The sequence below is a fragment of the Sapajus apella genome, unplaced genomic scaffold (assembly GCF_009761245.1).
Source record: "Sapajus apella isolate SASKATOON/1434 unplaced genomic scaffold, GSC_monkey_1.0 scaffold19, whole genome shotgun sequence".
Taxonomy (NCBI): domain Eukaryota; kingdom Metazoa; phylum Chordata; class Mammalia; order Primates; family Cebidae; genus Sapajus; species Sapajus apella.
In genome coordinates, this window is record NW_022436959.1 from 14,918,657 (window position 1) to 14,939,517 (window position 20,861).

General features: G+C 40.1%; 1 protein-coding gene across 2 annotated transcripts in view; it reads left to right on the forward strand.

The window, feature by feature from the left end:
- The window catches only part of RAPGEF5 (Rap guanine nucleotide exchange factor 5), a 249,102-nt gene that overhangs the window by 121,464 nt on the left and 106,777 nt on the right, over positions 1-20,861 (forward strand). For both annotated transcript variants that reach the window (XM_032287013.1, XM_032287012.1), the window contains exon 8: positions 8,566-8,639. In XM_032287013.1, the coding sequence (XP_032142904.1) occupies positions 8,566-8,639 (74 nt within the window). The remainder of the gene's footprint in view (positions 1-8,565; positions 8,640-20,861) is intronic.

The window sequence follows — 20,861 nt, forward strand, 5'->3', positions numbered from 1 at the left end:
GAACACATGGACACAGGGAGGGGAGCACTACACACTGGAGTCTGTTTGGGGGAAATAGGGGAGGGACAGCAGGGGGTGGGGAGTTGGGGAGAGATACCATGGTGAGAAATGCCAGATATAGGTGATGGGGAGGAAGGCAGCAAATGACACTGCCACATGTGTACCTATGCAACAATCTTGCATGTTCTTCACATGTACCCCAAAACCAAAAATGCAATAAAAACAAAAAATATAAAATAAATAAATAAATAATAGTGCTTAGAATCTGATTAAGGAGAGGACCAACCACACACCTACCCTAGAACATCACTGGTATAATGGATATATGCTCCCATTTAACTCAGAATTTTTAAAATGAAGAATCATATAACTGTCAAATGTAAATGGATTCTGCTTTGGCCAAGGAAGTTGGGCTTATCTACTAAAAAGTTATAAACACCCAATGACGAAGGAATTCTTTTTCAGTGAGCATAATCTCATTGCTCAACGCCCAGCAAGGCAGCCACACCAACCTATAGACTTGTTGGCTTTGGGTGGTGGTTAGTGACAATTCTGAAACCAGATTGTGCATGGGGTGTTGCTGGGTCTGGGCAATGTGATTTTATCCATGTACATGATTTACCTCTCTTCTTAGTAAGTGTGTTGGAAAAATTACAAATGTCAGAAAAATGAGGAATTAAGTGTCAGAAAATAAACACAACTCTATAATTTGTCACTTTACAATTCACAAAATAATTTTTAAAGCATCAGAAAAATTCCTAATTCAGATAATTCAAGAAAAGTGAATTGCTAAATTCCAAGAAATGGTATTCACCTTTTATTAATAGACATTTGATTTTTCACTAGCCCTACTAAGTAAATGCTGAACAGATATTTAACAAACATTGGCACAAAGAGATATCAAATTATTAACCTGCCCTCAATGGCCACATGCCTCAGTGTGGCATTACCAAGACCTCTACCAGAGGGCTATGGGGAGGATAGAATGGGATAATCCACATTAAGAGTTTACCGTGTGCCTGAAACATAGTATGAGCTCAACAAGTATATGTATTTGTTATATGGTGGTAGTATTTCCTGTGCTCATGGTCCCTCTATGCTCCTTAGCCTAGCATCCAAGCCCGACTTACTCTTCTGGCTTTGTTTTCTAACATTTCCCAATGTGGTCTACTTCCTGCTCCCATATCAGATCCCAGAGGTTTCTTCAGTTTACCTTTGTTTATGCCAGTTCTCCACCTTCACTCCATTTCTCCCCTTATCTCGTCCACCTATCAGAATCTACCTTTTCCTGGATGCCTTTCATGATGTTAACCCCTTGCCCCAAACTGGGTTGACATTTTGTTCTATTTTAAGCTGTTTTATAGTTACTACTATCTGAATTGACTACCTTTGTTCAGTTTAGTAGACCATTACTTGGCACCTCTATGTTCTAGGAATTATTCCAGGTGCTGGTGTTACTGAAACATGAGGCGTTAAGTCTAGATCCTGCTGCTCAACACACAGAAAGCCAATCTCTGAGACGAGGATTATTGCCAAGGAAGAAGGCTATAATCGAGTGCTGCAGCAGAGAAGATGGGAGCTCAGTCTCAAATCTATTTTCCTGACCAACTAAAACTAGGGGCTTATATAGCAGGGAAGAGATGTAACAAGTAAAGGAAAGCAGAAAGCTAGGGAAGGGCAAGGAAGCAATCAAGATGAATGAAGGATCTAGCCTGTAATGTCTAGATGCAGTGATCTAGTGAATTTCTATTTTTTTATTTTTGCGGGGGCAGGGGGAGGGGAAGAAGCCTAAAGGTTGTTTCCTGAGGAAAGACCTCAGGTAAAACAAATATAAGTTTCAAGCTTTAAGACCAGAAGGATCAATTTCTATGGACATCAAAAAAAAAAAAAAAAAAAAAACACTATGGGACTATTGGGCCAGTTTCACTGGAATATGAAAATATACACTGTGTCCTCTTGAAGATCTCATAAGGTAGGTTAGCAAAGTCAGATATTTGTGTTGCTGACTAAAAAGTATCAACTATACAGAAAAAGAGCTTTGTTGGACTAGGAGGAAATACTCTTCATTTTGTCAGGGGCCTTAGATGCAGAGTGAGGACTCAGAAGACTCTTCATTAAGGAGCTGGTATTTGGGCTGGGGAGCCCAGTGGACAAGAGTAATTTTACCTGTTGAAGACAGAGACAAGGGCATTCCAGGCTAGAGACAAAGAAATGTACAAAGGAAGAGATGCACCTGAGGAGAAGGTCCAAGACCCAGTGGCCTGGCCTTTGAGGCCTTGTTGAGGGCTTCCACCTGAACATTGGCCAGTGGTCAGTAGAGTGGGGATCACAGGTATCAGAGCTTTCAAACCTGCCCATCCCTCAGCTAAGTCCCATGGCATCAGAAACCCTGAATTGGTATGTATCTCCCTGTGTGACTCTCATGTACTCTAAGCGGGCATAGGCAGGATGTGGGGATGGCCTGATTAGCCTCTCATTCTGGAGATAGAACTCTGGCAGCTGTGTGGTGAATGGATGGAGGATAGAGGGAGAGGCCATGCCACAGCAGCCTACGTGAAGTTTGGCCATGGCAGAGAGGACAAAGGGTGGAATCATTCCAGATGTAGAAGTGACAGGATTTAGTGTGAGCTTGATGTGAGGGCTTAGGGAAAGGAGGACCGTGAAGGTGCCAGAGCTTTCCAGCTTTCGTACTTGGTGGTGATTTAAACTGAAATATACCAGGAGCAAGAAGAGGCTTGTGATATCAGACCTTCATGTCCTCACACCATATTAAATCAATTACTCTTTCTTGAGATGCAGATTGTGCCACTACACCTATCACAGCAGCTTGTTTGTAGCAGATATGTTACTGTGTATGAAATGAAAATATTCAACATGCGACTGGAACTGTGGGCCTGGAACTCAGAGAAGCAGGCAGAAATGTGGACAGATTTGAGAATAACCCACATAGCAGTAACAGTTGAAACTCTGGGAACAGATAAGATCACCAAGGAAGGAGGCAAAGAGAGAGAAAAGAGAGCCTGGAGAAAGCTTGCATTTTTAGAAGATTTGAGGATGATAAGGACACAGAGAGGAGAGTTTTAAGTCAACAGTCTTAAATTCAGCTGAACGGATTAGGGTTGAGAAAAAATGCTGGAGCAGAGAGGTAGTGGTCACTGGTCCACCTTCGAAGAGAAGTTCAATGGCACTCAGAGGCCAGGTTATAATACCATACAGAATGGCTTGATGGTGGACACCGACCCCTACTTCTCTAATTTTAACACTGAAAAAATACAGTGATGAGGCAGAAAGGTTACAATTACCATTTTTCTTCTTTTTTAAAGAATGGAGGAGATTTGAGTATTTGGAAGCATTTAAGATTACATATTGATAGCAAAAATGAGGATACTTCGTAAGCATTTCTCACTGCAGGCTTGTGTCCGTGCCATCTCCCAGGGCCGAATGTGGACGGAGTGTTGTTGAAGAGCCTCCAAAAGTAAACATTGTGACCCCACTCCAGGATAGTACAAAAAATAGCTGATTATTTAGATAATGAAGAACTGGGCTCTGCCTCCTGTGGCCTGGAGACACTTTGGTGTTTTCCTACCATTTTTATGTCCACAACCCACAGAACATGTAAAAGATTCCAACTTAGTACACCTCTCATCCACACTTGTGAAAAACACTTTACTAGTGCAATGCATTTTGATCTTAATTATTTTTCTGTTCTTTCTGTGATATTATGTTGTATTTCATTAAAAGAGAAAAAAAATGAAAAGAAGCCCTGGTCAGGATCCATGTGAATGGGTTTGCTGATATGCAGTTTGACCAGCCCTATTCTGTTCTATCCTTGACTGAGGCGGTGATGAACTGTCACTGACACTTACAGTTTACGTGTGAGGCCTAAGGCAGGTTACTTTACCACACTAGTCTCAGTTTCCTCATCTGTAAAATGGGGGATGATTTTACCTGCCCAGCATTTCCGGCTGAACGTCAGATGAGACCCTTCATGAAAGAGTTTTATTTCTGTAAAAATGCTACACAGGTGAAAGATTATATTATTGCCAAAACTTTAGTTCTTGGCAAAAATACCCAGTACGTTATTATTCTTAACTGTTTGCTGATTTCTCACATTGAGTCTTGAAATGTTCAGTTTCTATCTGTAGTCATCTCTGTGGTTGGTTTGTAAGATTTTTTTTTTTTTTTTTTGAGATGGAGTCTCACTCTGTTGCCCAGGAGTGCAGTGGTGCAAAATCTCAGCTCACTACCACCTCCATCTCCTGGGTTCAAGCAATTCTTCTGCATCAGCCTTCTGAATAGCTGGGATTATAGGTATGTGCCACTCTGCCTGGCTAATTTTTGTATTTTTAGTAGAGACGGGGTTTCACCATGTTGATCAGGCTGGTCTCAAACTCCTGACCTTGTGATCCACCTGCCTCGGCCTTCCAAAGTGCTGGGATTACAGGCGTGAGCCACTGTACCCGGCCATTGTAAGATTTTTTTAAAGAAATGAGTTGGTTGATTTTTTAAAGAATGGTCCTGATGAGAGTCAGCAAATGACAGTCATTGTGTATTTAATGTTTTCTTGTTAGTGGGGCTCTTACCTTTACAAAATTGATTAGCAGAAGTTAAATAAGCATCATTTAGAAAGGACAGCATTCCCCTTCGTGTTTAAGTATTATTAGTATTAGAGTTATTCACGGAGTTGTTGGTTTTTTTTTTTTTTTGGTGGTGGTTTGTTTTTTAGCACCCATCCTAGTAAGTCCTGGAGAGCGAAAACCTGTTTTTGTCCCCAAGGCAACAAGAAAGCAATACCAAGTTAAGTCCAAAATCCTTGGACGCTTTCTACTGTGTTCACCTTGAATCCCTCTTGGCAAATTTACAAATAGGTACATTTAAACTAGGTACTCCTACCCAACCAGTGTTAACTAATTCACATACATGCTTAGTTCTCCTGCGGGCTCTAGTGCTCACCACTCAAAGTATATGCTTTAGATCTTGCACTTGTGTCTTTTGTTATGGTAAGTTATTTTCAAAGGCTTTTACTTGCTTTTAGACTCTGTGTGTTGAGAGATAAGGAGATGGTTTGTTTTGGCAGAGAATAAGGCTCCTAGCCACCCTCAGTCCCAGAAGCTGTCATTCCTGTGTACGTGTTTCACTGGAGGGAACTGTCCCAGAATCAATATTTGCATAGGAAATTTTCCCCAACCAACTCTTATTCTGATCAGATAAAAGAAAAATTGAACTGAAAAATCTAAATAACTCCTTCCTCCTTTTTCTACCACATGAGCCACGCCACCGATTGTGTCTTCATTTATTTCTTGACATTAATCTATGCATTAAAGGGTCAACAGAGCTCTCCCTTTTAGGGGACTGTGTGTATTTTATGCATGCAACTTCATGGGATAATCATAAATCCTTAGCCAGGATAAATGTGCTTTTGCTCTTCAGATGCATTCTTGGAATTGTAATTTTTTTTTTCCAGGAAAATAATGTTATTTTCGCTGTCTTGTCTTTGTCATTAAGGGGTTGTGGTTGAGTCCAGCAGAACTTTGAAAGTTTCTCCATTATGCAGATTAGTTTACAGAGTTAGCTTTACCAAGTCCCTTAACTTGCTCGTGTTTCTAATTCTCACTCTGTTCTTTTGGCATAATGCTAAGCAACTGATTTTGCGGTCTTTAAAGATGTGACAATAAATGTAGCATTGTTGGGGATAAGCTAGAAATAAATACAGGACTGGCATTTTATCTTAGGTTTGTTTTTATGTTCGTCTATTCCTCCTTTATTGTATTTCTATGTATTAAGAATTATTCCTAAATCCTAAAAAGTAGTGTGAGGCCAGATGAGGTGGCTCACACCTATAATTTCAGCACTTTGGGAGTCTGAGACAGGAGGATCGCTTGAGCCCAAGAAGTAAAGGTTGCAGTGCGGCGTGATTGTGCAACTGCACTCCAGCCTGGGCAACAGAGGGAGACCCTGCCTCAAAAAAAAAAAAAAAGTGTTAACTCTCAGTCTGAAATTATCATTTAGTGTCCTGCATGTTTTGTGTTCTAGTATAATAAGGTAAGAAAAAGAAATGCCTATACCCTAGAGCATTGTTGTTTTAAAACCAAAACTATGAATTCAGTAGGCTAAAATAGTCCAAAACTTAATTTTCTTCATTTTTATTAAAATTAGCACTTTAAAGAGAAAAATACAAATAAAGCTCAAATGAAGTGCCAAAGTATGATTGCTTTTCATGGGAAGTTATTTCGCATTGGTATATGCCCAGCTTCCCCTCCAAGAAAATTGCTCTGCATTCCAGGATGAGGAGAGACTTCTATTATTTCAGTTAGTTAAGTGGAGTTCCTTACTTCTGTAGCCATTGCATTTTTAAGTGGAATTTAGGATGTTATTCTGTGTTTTATTTTTCTCTTTGTATTCTTGCCTCTAGTTTTTCAGAGAAAACACAAATGTTTTTCTTTGTTCTTAAGTTTCCCCCTAGCAGGGCAACAGTAGCAACAGGGGACCCTTTTGAACAAGCATGAATGAGACTTTTCTCTGAAAAATAGAAGAAAAGCCTCTACCCACTTCACCTCTTCCTACCTTGCCTTTAGATGCTCAGCTGGTCAGAGTTATCCTAGTTATCCAAAGAGTGAACAGAAGAATTTCTCTCTTTTCTTCTTTCATAAATAGTTACAAAAGAAGTAGCTTATTATATAAGTGGGCATAGTCAAGCAGTTCCGTTTTGATTACTTGGGGATACATTGTTCATGCCATTTAGCATTTGCAGGGCCCTACTGTATGCATGGCATTGTAGGTGGGCTCCATGGTGGGCACCACACAGCAGGCATGAAAGGCGTACAAAAGCAAAAGGTACATGAAATGATATTTTTAAAAATACAGAGCAGAGAGCACAATATTCAGAAGTACACAGGCTGGGCGCGGTGGCTTATGCCTATAATCCCAACACTTTGGGAGGCCAAGGCAGGCAGATCACTTGAGGACAGGAGTTCGAAACCAGCCTGGCCAATGTGACGAAACCCCATCTCTACTAAAAATACAAAAATTACTGGGTGTGATGGTATGTGCCTGTAATCCCAGCTACTCAGGAGAATCACTTGAACCCGGGTGGAAGAGACTGCATCACTGCACTCCAGCCTGGGCAAAAAGAGGGAGATTCCATTTCAAAAAAAAAAAAAAAAGTACACAGAACAATGCAAACTGAGTCGATAAGTACAGTGTGTGACCTCACTGTCAGCCAGCGTTGGTATGCTTTGGCCTGCTTCTGATGGGGAGGGCAAAAAGGATAAGTGACATGGTGGATACAAGGAATAACTATTTAGGAGTCATCCTTGATTGCTTCTCCTTCATCTCCTCTTTTTTCTCCTTCCATATTCAATTCTTTGGCAAGTTGTGCCTATTTTGTCTAAAAAATAAAGCTCCAATGTTCCACGTTTCTCCTGCCCATTGCCACTTCCCTGGTCTGAGCCATTGTCATCTGCAGGCAAGATTATAGCAATAGTCACTTAACTGGTCTTCCTGCTTCTGCTCTTCTTTCCCTCAAGTCTGTTCTCCACAAAGAAACAAAAAAGAATTTTTGAAAATATGTATCAAATCATGCACTTCCCAGCTTAAAATTCTTTTCTGGTTCCCCATGTTCCTGGGATTAAATCTGAATTTATTGTGGTTTCTATTCTCTCCAGGCTTGTTGAATGTCACGTCTCCTGCTATGGGCATAATAAGTGCTCCATAAAAATTTTTAAAACAAAAGAACAGGTTGTATAAAGAGAAAAGTAATCAAACTATTATGCATGAGTCAGAGTTATGGAAAATACATTTTGGTGTTGAATGTCAGTGTGAAGTTGGACATTTGGAGGAAGCTAGAGAGTTCAGAGAAGCCCTTCAGTGATGAGCAGGAGTTCAGATGCCATCAGATAAGCAATACATAAGCCAAAGTCTGGCACTTGTTGTTTCTATATTTTTTGAGACTGATTATTTTAGCATTGTGCCCAAGCTGGATTGGATTAATGAGAGGCTGGAGTCAGGGCCTTTGTGTAAGAGGTCATTGTACCAACGAAGAAAGGGTGATAAGGGCATAAATATGGAGACGCTGGGAAGGAGAGATGGATGCAAGACTCCACAGTATGGAATTTTCTGGTAACAATGCACTGAGCAACCCAGATATAAAATACTGTGCTTCCTTTATTATGTGACATTTAAACTGCCAGCCAGAAAACCACATTAAAAATATACGTATGGCTGTTCTCACATGAAATGAACAGAAGTCTTCATCTGAAACCCCCATCTGCCCTTTTGGTAAAGCACAATACTGATATGATGATGTCTGGGTGGGTTTAGGTGAGGAACAGAATTAAGATTGAATTTTCTCACTGCCATTGATTTAATACATGAGATAATATACATGAGAAGTACCCAGTGCTATTATCTAACTTCACATTTGATTAACAAAAATATAATGCCAGTATTAACATTTTATGAATCTATCTTTTTTTCTGCTAAATTGCAATCTGTAAGAAAATTATCTGAAACATTTTTTGTATGATGATATATTTGTTTAATAGTGTTCTTTTTTTTTTTTTTAAGCAATTGAACAAGATGAAGAAAACAATGACAAACATGTAGCTGTAACAGAAGCTGAAAGTGTTCCAGATTCTCAGGTATGATCAATTCTATGACAGCCCCTCATCATCCGCTTCTATGTTAAGGGTGGTGAGACAGTACAGGTACTCAGCTTTTACCTTTTATGTTTTGTAAATAGCCACATTTCTGGGAATAAAGTGCTCAGTTTTGATATAAAGGTATTTCACACGAAGGGTCCTAAATTGATAATTATATTTATAATTTGATTCATAGGAGAGGAACAGATAAACACACTTTACTGGGCAAAGTGAAGAAAGAGAGAAAAAGCAAGGGAAATGAATGAAGGGCAGACGTTCCCCTGAAGAAGGCAGTGGAGAATGAGCCAGCTAAGAGCATGAACCTGCCAGAGGTTCTGTGCTACCTCCTAGTAGCTAAATCATGGCATGAATATGCTTTTGGTTGCAACCTACCTCCAAATACTATTGCAGCATAAAAACCTTGGATACTCTAGTGCTGACAGCTATTAACTTTATATAGCAGTGGAGCATTAAAAAATCCTGACTTAGCCTAGTTGACTCATCTCACTTTACCTTTAAGGTTTCCAAACCTGTTGATTCTGGTCAGAAGAATCACATTAACTTTTTCAATGAAGATTGCCTGGACTGTAATGTTTTAAGAAAGTCACATTGTTTTGCTATGGTAATATTAAACATGCAGCAGTCCTCAAGTTCATATTGAAATTATACCACAGGCTTCCAAGCAAACCAGTGCAGGAATTCCCCTGCTCAGTGTATTTACCACTTTCTTCAAGATTTCTTAAATCCTTAAATTACTAGTGAGACAAGGGCTTCTACATTTGAAATACTGTTATTCTTCATTTATTCTGAACTTATTCTATGCATAAATGTCTCTTTGAATGCAATTTTATTTCTCAAAAAAGATACACAGACCTCACTGTTCAGGATTTTGTGATTTTTATTCAGCAGTGGTTATGTAACTATATTTCTACAGGGCCTACAGAGGAATGAAATCATGAAACCAGTAGTTGATAATTCGATCAGGAACAGATTCTACTTAGGTTTGAAAGTCGAGTCAAGTGCACCAGCATGGCATCATGGCCGGTGGCAGGCACTTGTAATCCCAGCTACTTGGGAGGCTGAGGCAGGAGAATTGCTTGAACCTGGGCCGCAGAGGTTGCAGTGAGCCGAGATCGCGCCATTGTACTCCAGCCTGGGCGATAGATTGAGACTCTGTCCCAAAAAATAATAATAATAATGAGAATTATAGGCCTGAGCTGGGTAGGAAGGAAGGCAGTTGTCACCTCTTCTAGTATGTCTAAGAAGGCTTGAACTGCTACCAAAGTGGAAACGCCAGTTTTATTGGCTTAATTCTGCAGGCCCATCTATATAAATTCTCTGGATAGAATAAGTAGTTCATGTCATGCAAGGTAAGCTTCAAGAAAACTTAGAATTTTGCCATCAGATAAGTAGGCAGAATTAGAAATAAAAATATATGCTCGTTGGTGTGTACATATGTGTGTAATTTACATGTACAACTTATTTGATTGGTATATATTCATATAATGGCTTGAGCACCTATTTGCCAATCTTCACAGTATTTCAGATTACTTCAATCTTCATTCCAAAGCATATTTTAAGTAAGTTAAGTGGATTCTGATTCCTTCTTCCTCATGCATGATGAAATATGTTACTGAGGGGAAAATGCCTCTAGGTTGCTGAAAACGTTGGGTCTATAAAGGGTTAAGATGGTCACTAACCCCAGAGAGACTTGCCTTGTGGTACACAGGCTTCCATCTACCGCAGATCTCTCATCTTTTCTCACGTGTTGGCTGCATTCTTCATACTCTCACTTAAAAATACCTTTTCTGCTTAAGAAACTCGCTGTGTTAATGCTGTCACATGTGGGTGGAGTGAAGAGAGCATTTAGAGTTGGGTTTACATTCCAGCCCTTCTTCCTTAAGGGATGTTCCTTAGTAGCTGTAAACCTGGAAGTTCCTGTAGGGCACCTAAGTCTTTGTCCCCATGACATCCCCACTATGCTAGACGATACCTAGAATGCATGGTTTTCATCTCTACAAAATAGAGATATTATAAGCCTGTCGTGAGGTTGAAATGAAGCAACATAAAACACTCCCTGCAATCCTGGCACATAGGAGAGTTTCAGTAAATGTTGGGCAGCATAATGTAAAGACTAGAGGTGCTGCCTCTGGAGCCAGACTGCCTGGGTTCTTTTCCTGACTCTGCCACAGTAACCTTGGGCAAGTCAACACTCTTGTGATCCTGCCCTCCTTTCCTGTAATGATACTGGGAGCTAACACCTGGGCAGAACTTCATATATATTAGGCACTCTAAGGCTCTTTGTTTTTATTAATGTATTTAAACCTCACAGCAAACTCTCCAAGGTAGGTAGTATAATCACTACCACTTTATAGATGTGCTGGTAAGGGACCGGGCCAGGTCTCAGACCAGGGCAGTCTGGTTCTGATGTCTTCGGGTTCTGATGTCTTTGCTTTAAACCACTGTGCAAACTGCCTTTCTAAACTCTGTAAAATGGAAATAATTGTCAGATTGTTTTGAAGATTAAACAACTACATGTGAAGCTATTAGAATAGTGCCTGGGCTGGGCACAGTGGCTCATGCCTGTAATCCCAGCACTTTGGGAGCCTGAAGCGGGTGGATCACGAGGTCAAGAGATTGAGACTATCCTGGCCAACATGGTGAAACCCCGTCTCAACTAAAAATTAGCTGGGTGTGGTGGCTCATGCCTGTAGTCCCAGCTACTCAGGAGGTGGAGGCAGGAGAATTGCTTGAGCCTGGAAGGCAGACGTTGCAGTGAGCCAAGATGGCGCCACCGCGCTCCTGCCTGGAGCCTGAAGACAGAGTGAGACTGTCTTAAAAAAAAAAAAAAAAAACAACCCACAAAAACAAAAAAGAACAGTGCCTTACACATAGTAAGCAGCCAACAAAGTCAGCCTCTGTCATTTATTGTCACTCTGATCATCTCTCTCATTCCTTTTTGGTTGGAATATTTAAAGTGTTTAACTGGGCCAAGATGCAGCATTACTGTCTGCCATATGGTATCTTCACAGACACAAAATATTCTAGTCCCTATATTATAGGACAAAAGAATTTAAGAATCTTTGTCAAAATGTACTGAAAATTTGCTGGTTCTAGCTTGAGTTCTCATGAGATTTTCTACTAGTTATTAATTGACTGATTGGTTGATTGATTGACACAGGGTCTCACTCTGTCACCTAGGCTGGAATGCAGTGGTATGATCATGGCTCACTGCAGCCCCAATTTCCTGGACTCAGGTGATCCTCCCACCTCAGCCTCTTGAGTACCTGGGACAACAGGTGCACACCACCATATCTGGCTAAATTTTTGGAATTTTTGTAGAGACAAGGTTTTGCCATGTTGCCCAGGCTGGCCTCAAACTCCTGGGCTCCAGCAGTCTGCCCACAGTCTCCCAAGGTACTGAGATTACAGGCATGAGCCACCACAGTTGACCTTGAGCAATTAATGTGTCGAACTTTGGAAATTCTTGCTTTGATTCCATTAGCCATTGGCCACTGGATTCAGTGACTATTTTCATTGTCTCATATCCTCCATTTGAATCAATCATTTCATCATTAAGTGATAATAATTGTTAATTAAGCAAATTAACTGCTAAATATTTGGTAACTAATTTGTGAGTAGTCAGAGTATAACTTTTAAAAATATATATACTAAAGAAAGCTCTTATTTAAGACTGAAAGAAAATTGACTATCCTGTTAAATATTTCATGTTTGATATTATTTGAGTTTGCTTATTCTCTTTTTTAACTTTTTAGTTATTTCTTAAACTTTGCTATCCTTTTTTTTTTAATTGTATTTGCGCTCTGGGGGACATGTGCACATCCTGCATCCTGCAGGATTGTTGCATAAGTACATACATGCCATAGTGGTTTGCTGTCTCCATCCCCACCCCACCCCCACACACACCATCACTTACATCAGGCAGTTCTCCCAGTGTTATCCCTCCCTATCCTTCCCACTGCCCTGCCCTGCCATCCCCCCTCCCCTACACTCCACCCCCTCACCTAGCCCTGTGAGTGTTGTTCCCTTACCTGTGCCCAAGTGTTCTCATTGTTCATCACCCACCTGTGAGTGAAAACATACGGTGTTTGGTTTTCTGTTCTTGTGTCAGTTTGCTGAGAATAATAGTGTCTAGATTCATCCATGTCTCTACAAAGGACATGAACTCATCGTTTTTTATGGCTGCATAGTATTCCATAGTGTATGTGTGCCACATTTTTTTTGTCCAGTCTATCATTGATGGGCATTTGGGTTGGTTCCAGGTCTTTGCTATCATAAACAGCGCTGAAATGAACATACGTGTGCATGTGTCTTTATGATAGAACAATTTGTAATCCTTTGGGTATATACCCAGTAATGGGATTGCTGGGTCAAATGGAATTTCTATTTCTAGATCCTTGAGGAATCGCCACACTGTCTTCCACAGTTATTGGACTAAGTTACACTCCCACCAACAGTGTAAAAGTGTTCCGATTTCTCCACATCCTCTCCAGCATCTGTTGTCTCCAGATGTTTTAATGATCACCATTCTAACTGGTGTGAGATGATATCTCAATATGGTTTTGATTTGCATTTCTCTAATGACCAATGATGATGAGCATTTTTTCATATGTTTGTTAGCCACATATTTGTCTTCTTTTGAAAAGTGTCTGTTCATATCCTTTGCCCACTTTTGAATGGGTTTGTTTTATTCTTGTAACTCTGCTTTAGTTATTTGTAGATTCTGGATATTAGCCCTTTGTCTGATGGGTAGATTATGAAAATTTTTTCCCATTCTGTTGGTTGCAGGTTTACTCTAATGATTATTTCTTTTGCTGTGCAGAAGCTCTGAAGTTTAATTAGGTCCCATTTGTCTATTTTGGCTTTTGTTGCCATTGCTTTTGGTGTTTTAATCATGATGTCCTTGCCTGTGCCTATGTTCGGAATGGTTTTGCCTAGGTTTTCTTCTAGAGTTTTTAATGGTGTTAGTTCTTATGTTTAAATCTGTAATCCATCTGAAGTTAATTTTTGTATAAGGTGTCAGAAAGGGGTCCAGTTTCAGCTTCCTGCATATGGCTAGCCAGTTTTCCCAACACCATTTATTAAACAGGGAATCCTTTCTCCATTGCTTGTTTTTGTCAGGTTTGTCGAAGATCAGATTGTTGTAGATGTGTGGCATTGCTTCCGAGGCCTCTGTTCTGTTCCATTGGTCTATATCTCTGTTTTGGTACCAATACCATGCTATTTTGATTACTGTAGCCTTGAATTATAGTTTGAAGTCAGGTAGCGTGATGCCTCCAGCTTTGTTCTTTTCGCTTAGGATTGTCTTGGCTATGCGGGCTCTCTTTTGGTTCCATATGAAGTTTAAAGTGTTTTTTTCCAGTTCTGCGAAAAAGGTCAATGGTAGCTTGATGGGGATAGCATTGAATCTATAAATTACTTTGGGCAGTATGGCCATTTTCACAATATTGATTCTTCCTAACCGTGAGCATGGAACATTTTCCCATCTGTTTGTATTTCCTTAATCAGTGGTTTGTAGTCCTCCTTGAGGAGATCTTTTACTCCCTTTGTTGTATTCCTAGGTATTTTATTCTCTTTGTAGCAATTGTAAATGGGAGTTCACTCATGATTTGGCTCTCTTTGTTTGTCTCTTATTGGTGTATAGGAATGCTTGTGATTTCTGCACATTGATTTTATATCCTGAGACTGCGAAGTTACTTATCAGCTTAAGGAGGTTTTGGGCTGAGATGATGGGGTCTTCTAAATATATGATCATGTCATCTGCAAATAGGGACAATTTGACTTCTTCTTTTCCTAAATGAATGCCCTTTATTTCTTTTTCTTGCCTAATTGCTCTGGCTAGAACTTCCAATACTGTATCAAACAGGAGTGGTGAGAGAGGGCATCCTTGTCTAGTGCCAGTTTTTTAAGGAAATGCTTCTAATTTTTGCCCATTTGGTATGATATTGGCTGTGGGTTTGTCATAAGTAGCTTTTATTGTTTTGAGATAAGTTCCATTGATACCTAGTTTATTGGGAGTTTTTAGCATAAAGCACTGTTGAATTTTGTCAGAGACCTTCTCTGCATCTATTGAGATAAACATGTGGTTTTTGTCTTTGGCTCTGTTTATGTGGTGAATTATGTTTATAGATTTGCATATGATGAACCAGCCTTGCATCCCCAGGATGAAGCCTACTTGATTGTGGTGGATAAGCTTTTTGATGTGCTATTGGATTCGGTTTGCCAGTATTTTATTGAAGATTTTTGCATCAATGTCCGTCATAGCCTGTAGTTTTCTATTTTAGTTGTGTCTCTGCCAGATTTTGGTATCAGGATGATATTGGTCTCATAGAAAGAGTTAGGGAGGATTCCCTCTTTTTGTATCGTTTGGAATGGTTTCAACAGGAATCGTACCAGCTCCTCTTTGTATGTCTGTTAGAATTTGGCTGTGAACCCGTCTGGACCTGGACTTATTTTGGTTGGTAGGCTAATTGCTGTCTTGAATTCACACCTTGTTATTGGTCTATGCAGTATTTCAGCTTCTTCTTGGCTTAGTCCTGTGAGTGTGCAAGTGCCCAGGAATTTATCCATTTCTTCCAGATTTACTGGTTTATGTGCATAGAGTCATTTGGTATTCTCTGATGGTAGTTTATATTTCCAAGGAATCGGTGGTGATCCCCCCTTTATCTTTTTTTATTGAATCTATTCAATTCTTCTCTCTTTTCTTTTTTATTAGTCTAGCTAGTGGTCTATTTTGTTGACATTTTCAAACAACCAGCTCCTGGATTTATTGATTTTTTTGATGGTTTTTTTTGTGTCTCTATCTCCTTCAGTTCTGCTCTGATCTTAGTTATTTGTTGTCTTCTGCTTCCTTTTGAGTTTTTTTTAAAATCTCCCACTATTATTGCACAGGAGTCTAAGTCTCTTTGTTAAGTCTTTAAGAACTTGCTTTATGTATCTGGGTGCTCCTGCATTGGGTGCATAAATATTTAGGATAGTTAGCTCTTCTTGTTGCATTGATCCTTTTACCATTATATAATGCCCTTCTTTGTCTCTTTTGATCTTTGTTGGTTTTAAGTCCGTTTTATCAGAGACTAGGATTGCTACCCCTACTTTTTTTCCTCTCCTTTTGCTGGATAAATCTTCTTCTGTCCCTTTATTTTGCATCTATGTGAGTCTTTGCATGTGAGGTGGGTCTCTGGAATACAGCACACCAATGGGTCTCGACTTTTTTTTTTTTTTTTTTTTTTTTTGAGATGGAGTTTCGCTCTTGTTACCCAGGCTGGAGTGCAATGGTGCAATCTTGGCTCACGGCAACCTCTGCCTCCTGGGTTCAAGCAATTCTCTGGCCTCAGCCTCCCGAGTAGCTGGGACTACAGGCACCCACCACCATGTCCAGCTAATTTTTATATTTTTAGTAGAGACGGAGTATCACCATGTTGACCAGGTTGGTCTCAATCTCTTGACCTCATGATCCACCTGCCTTGGCCTCCCAAAGTGCTGGGATTATAGGCGTGAGCCACCGCGCCCAGCCTGGGTCTTGACTTTTTATCCAGTTTACCAGTTTGTGTCTTTTGATTGTGGCATTTAGGCCATTTACATTCAATGTTAATATTGTTATGTTTGAACTTGATCCTGCCATTTTGTTACTGGCTGGTTGTTTTGCCCATTAATTGACTTGACTTCTTTATTGCGTTGTTGTTCTTTATCATTTGGTACGTTTTTGCAGTGGCTGGTACTGGTTGTTCCTTTGCCTGTTTAGTACTTCCTTCAGTAGCTCCTGTAAGGCAGGTCTTGTAACGATGAACTCTCTCAGCAATTGCTTGTCCATAAAGGATTTTATTTCTCCTTCACTTATGAAGCTTAGTTTGGCTGGATATGAAATTCTGGGTTGAAAGTTCTTTTCTTTAAGGATGTTGAATATTGGCCCCTACTGCCTTCTAGGTTGTAGGGTTTCTGCCAAGAGATCTGCTGTGAGTCTGATGGTCTTTCCTTTGTGGGCGACTCAACCATTCTCTCTGGCTGCCCTTAGGATTTTTTCCTTCATTTCAACCCTGGTGAATCTGACAACTATGTGCCTTGGTGTTGCTATTCTAGAGGAATATCTTTGTGGTGTTCTCTGTATTTCCTGGATTTCCATGTTGGCCTGCCTTGTTAGATTGGGAAAGTTCTCTTGGATAATATCTTGAAGAGTGTTTTTCAACTTGAATTCATTCTCCCCATCACATTCAGGTACGCTGTCAAGTGTAGATTAGATCTTTTCACATAATCCCATAGTTCTTGGAGGCTTTGTTCATTTTTCATTCTTTTTTCTCTGATCTTGCCTTGTTTTATTTCATTGATTTGATCTTCTGTCTCTGATATCCTTTCTTCTGCTTGATCGATTCACCTGTTGAAACTTGTGTATGCCTCGCAAAGTTCTCATTCTGTGTTTTTCAGCTCCATGAAGTCATTTATATTCTTCTCTATGCTGGTTATTCTAGTTAGCATTTCGTCTAACCTTTTTTCAAGGTTCTTAGTTTCTTTGCATTGGGTTATAACATGGTCTTTTAACTCAGAGAAGTTTGTTATTACCCATTTTCTGAAGCCTGCTTCTGTCAATTCATCAGATTCATTCTCTGTCTTTTTTTGTTCCCTTGATGGTGAGGAGTTGTGATCCCTGGGAGGAGAAGAGGTTTCTGTTCTTTGATGGTTTCATCCTTTTTGTGCTGTTTTTTCCCATCTTCATGGATTTATCTCCCTTTAATTTTTGAAGTTGGTGATTTCAGGAGCCTCTGAGTGGACATTTTTTCTGTTGAGGTTGGAGCTGTATCTTTTTTGGCCTGTAGAGGGCGTTGCTGGGCTCTCTCGGGTTCAGTCAGGTTGTTGGGTGGGTGGTCCTTCCTGGAGCTTATTTGCAGGTGAGATTGGCCCCGCCTTCCCAATCGCATCTCTCCTTCCCCAGCTGGATCTTCCTGGTTGGGGTCAAGCTGGTGTATTTGCTGCCAAGCTCTCTAGCGCGGGCTTCACTTTGAATTCTGTGGAGGTGGGGCCTGCCAGGCCTTATGGTCTGTTTCCCCGCTTTCAACTCTGCCTCCCTCCGTGGGACGTCGGTCCAGCTGGCTTAGTCCAAACTCCTGCCCAGTCAGTGCTACAACTTGTCGCGCCCGGTGGTAGCCGCTGCTCAGACTTACATAGACTACCCGTGGTGCCCCACCGTTTGGCAGGGCTCTCATGAACCGTGGGTTGCAGGAGGGATGAGGTTAGCACAGGATCTGAAATGGAACACCAAGGGGATTACCCTCCAAGCTGGCTGCACGTTTCATGTGGGGAAGCGCCCCCCGCCCAACCCCGTCTTGATTTGCCCCCCTGGGTGTCTCTTACCCTGCAGCTCCTTCCCTGGGCCTAAATTCAGTGCCCTATCATTCCCACAGAAACTAATCCAGCACCTCGTTTGGAATCGTGAAGTCCTCTAGCCTTCTGGGTCTCATTTGCTGGGAGCTGCTGGTGCTGGCTTCTCTCGGCCATCTTGGTGCCCCTGCTACTCTGTTTACCAGTGTGGTCAAGAATGTATACAAGTCTGAGCTGCAATTTCTGTTAGTCAAAACAAGGGAAAATATTGGTGGCCCCCTGCTTTAGTCTGAAAGTTCAAGGAATCAAGTATGTGAAAGGAATGAACCCCTTACTTTATCAATTATATACATTAATAATACTATATATTATGTAAATGTATAACTCTACATTTTGATTTTAATCAGAAGGGATAATTTTCTAAATACAAAAGATTAAGAAAGTACTTGAGCATAAATTCCATGTAAGTGTGGTTTCTGCCTTATTCCCAGCTCTCAGCATGCTCTGACAAGATGTGGTGTTACATAGTATTTATATAAGATGGGTCTGTCCATCCTATACAAAGGTGCCATTTTAACACAAGGAATTCCACAAAGGAGTAGGGCCAGAGAAACTGAACATCCATTATCTTGCCTGGACAGTGAGGGGCTAGGAATTATGAAATGATTTCTAAGGATTTATGATGTCCCAGCAGGGTGTTCGAGGCCCATACCACTAACTCCTTAGGGATTCCTCACCTGCCTTGACCGTCACACTTTCCATGAGGTGCGCTTCTCAGTGTGGATGCTTTGTCGTTCTTTTCCCAATTCTCAAGGGGCACATTCTTCTATCACTAATAGGGAGAGCTTTTTCATAGTGTTACTTTTTTATCTGAAGAAATTTGAGAAAATGAATATTTGTTGTCCTAAAATTATTATTACTTTTTGACTATGAACTGTCTTCTGAATTTTCCTGGAAAAGAATTCTTAATGTTTTCTGTTTTGAAAATAAGTTGCATACAATTGAATAATGTATCATCTGAGTTCATCAGTGTTTTATTCTGTCATTTATATTTCTGTTTAAAATAGCTAAAATATTATATGAACTTTATTCCAGGCTTAATTTTTGATGAAATTAAGATATTACATAGTAATTAATAAGAATTTAAGCACCCTGAATTTGAACTGAATAGCATTCTGTTATTGCAAAAGTGCTTTCATGAAAGTTGGACTCTTTCCTCCTGGTTTCCCTGACCTTGATAAGCAATTTTTGCCTGATGTTTTACCTAGGTGTTTTAGAAAAAGTGATTGTTGGCCGGGCGTGGTGGCTCACGCCTGTAATCCCAGCACTTTGGGAGGCCGAGGCGGGTGGATCACGAGGTCCAGAGATCGAGACCATCCTGGTCAACATGGTGAAACCCCGTCTCTACTAAAAATACAAAAAATTAGCTGGGCATGGTGGCGCGTGCCTGTAATCCCACCTACTCAGGAGGCTGAGGCAGGAGAATTGCCTGAACCCAGGAGGCGGAGGTTGCGGTGAGCCGAGATTGCGCCATTGCTCTCCAGCCTGGGTAACAAGAGCGAAACTCCGACTCAAAAAAAAAAAAAAAAAAAGAAAAACTGATTGTTAAAGTTAAGATAATGCAGAGAATATTTCAATAAAAGAACTATGTATGCTTTTGCCACAGTGACATGCTCATCTGTCATCCATGTGGCCTTTCCTACGGGAATCTTGTCCACTTCATTTTACCATTGAGGGGATGGACTCAACATTTTTATGACTCCATTTATAAAGGAAACAGGCTTTTCATTTACATTCATAACATTTCTCTTCTCAAATGCTGAAAATCATATGAATAGCTTTAATTATACATTATGGAGACTTTTTTTCAAAACAGGCCTTGAACTAAAGCTCTTAAATAACTCCTCTGACAGTTACACATTAATCTTTTATTTTTTTTCTGGCTTAGCAGTGTTAGGTAAACTGTTTATAATTAATTTTACATAGCTAAATTAAATAGACCAGGGTTGTGAAGGTCTAGATCAAGGGCTGTTGGTTATCTTGCTTTTTCTGCCACAACAAAGCTCCCAAAATATATTAATAAATTCATGGGTTTCTTGAATTAAATCACTAAATTATGGAGCTCAGAAAGGGACTCTGAGGAACATCTGGTTTGGCATGATGCTTCCACATAGCACTGCCTTATAAATCATCAGGATATATGGGCTTAAAGTCTCCCAATGAATGAAGAAGCCTTCATAACCTCCTTGAAAACCTTTTTTGATAGTTGTTATGTAAGGAGTGCTATAGGATTATCTTGTGAAAATGCATCTAGAAGTTATTTTAAAACCAGAAAATCAAAACAGCAATGTCCTCTCTTTAATTATAAGATATGGAATTAAAGAAATACATTAGTCTGAAGCCCAGTTTAAAAAGTAAGAAAATTTTGCCTTTAAAATACATATTTCTTTTGTGGACCCAAGTATCTGGTTGTAATAAAAATGTTTCTTCCTGAAAGGAAAGCTTATTTTATTTATGGATTTATTTATTATTATTTTTAAAGAGAGGGAGTGTCTTACTGTTTTGTCTAGGCTGGAGTGCACTGGCATGATCATAGCTCACTGTAGCCTCTAACTCCTGGGTTCACGCGATCCTCCTGCTTTGGCCTCCCAAACACAGGGATTATAGGCATGTGTCACTGCACTTGGCTGAGATAAAATTTTATATTTAGGACCCTAGTCATATGTGAAAAATGTTAAGAGTTCCTTGAAAAATCATATTCACACAGAAATAAAAGTGAAGTCCTCTTAAATTTCCTCTACTTAATTTCAGCCTTTCATTGATGGTGCTGTAATCAGCTAATTAAACACACACACACACACACACACACACACACACACACACACACACACA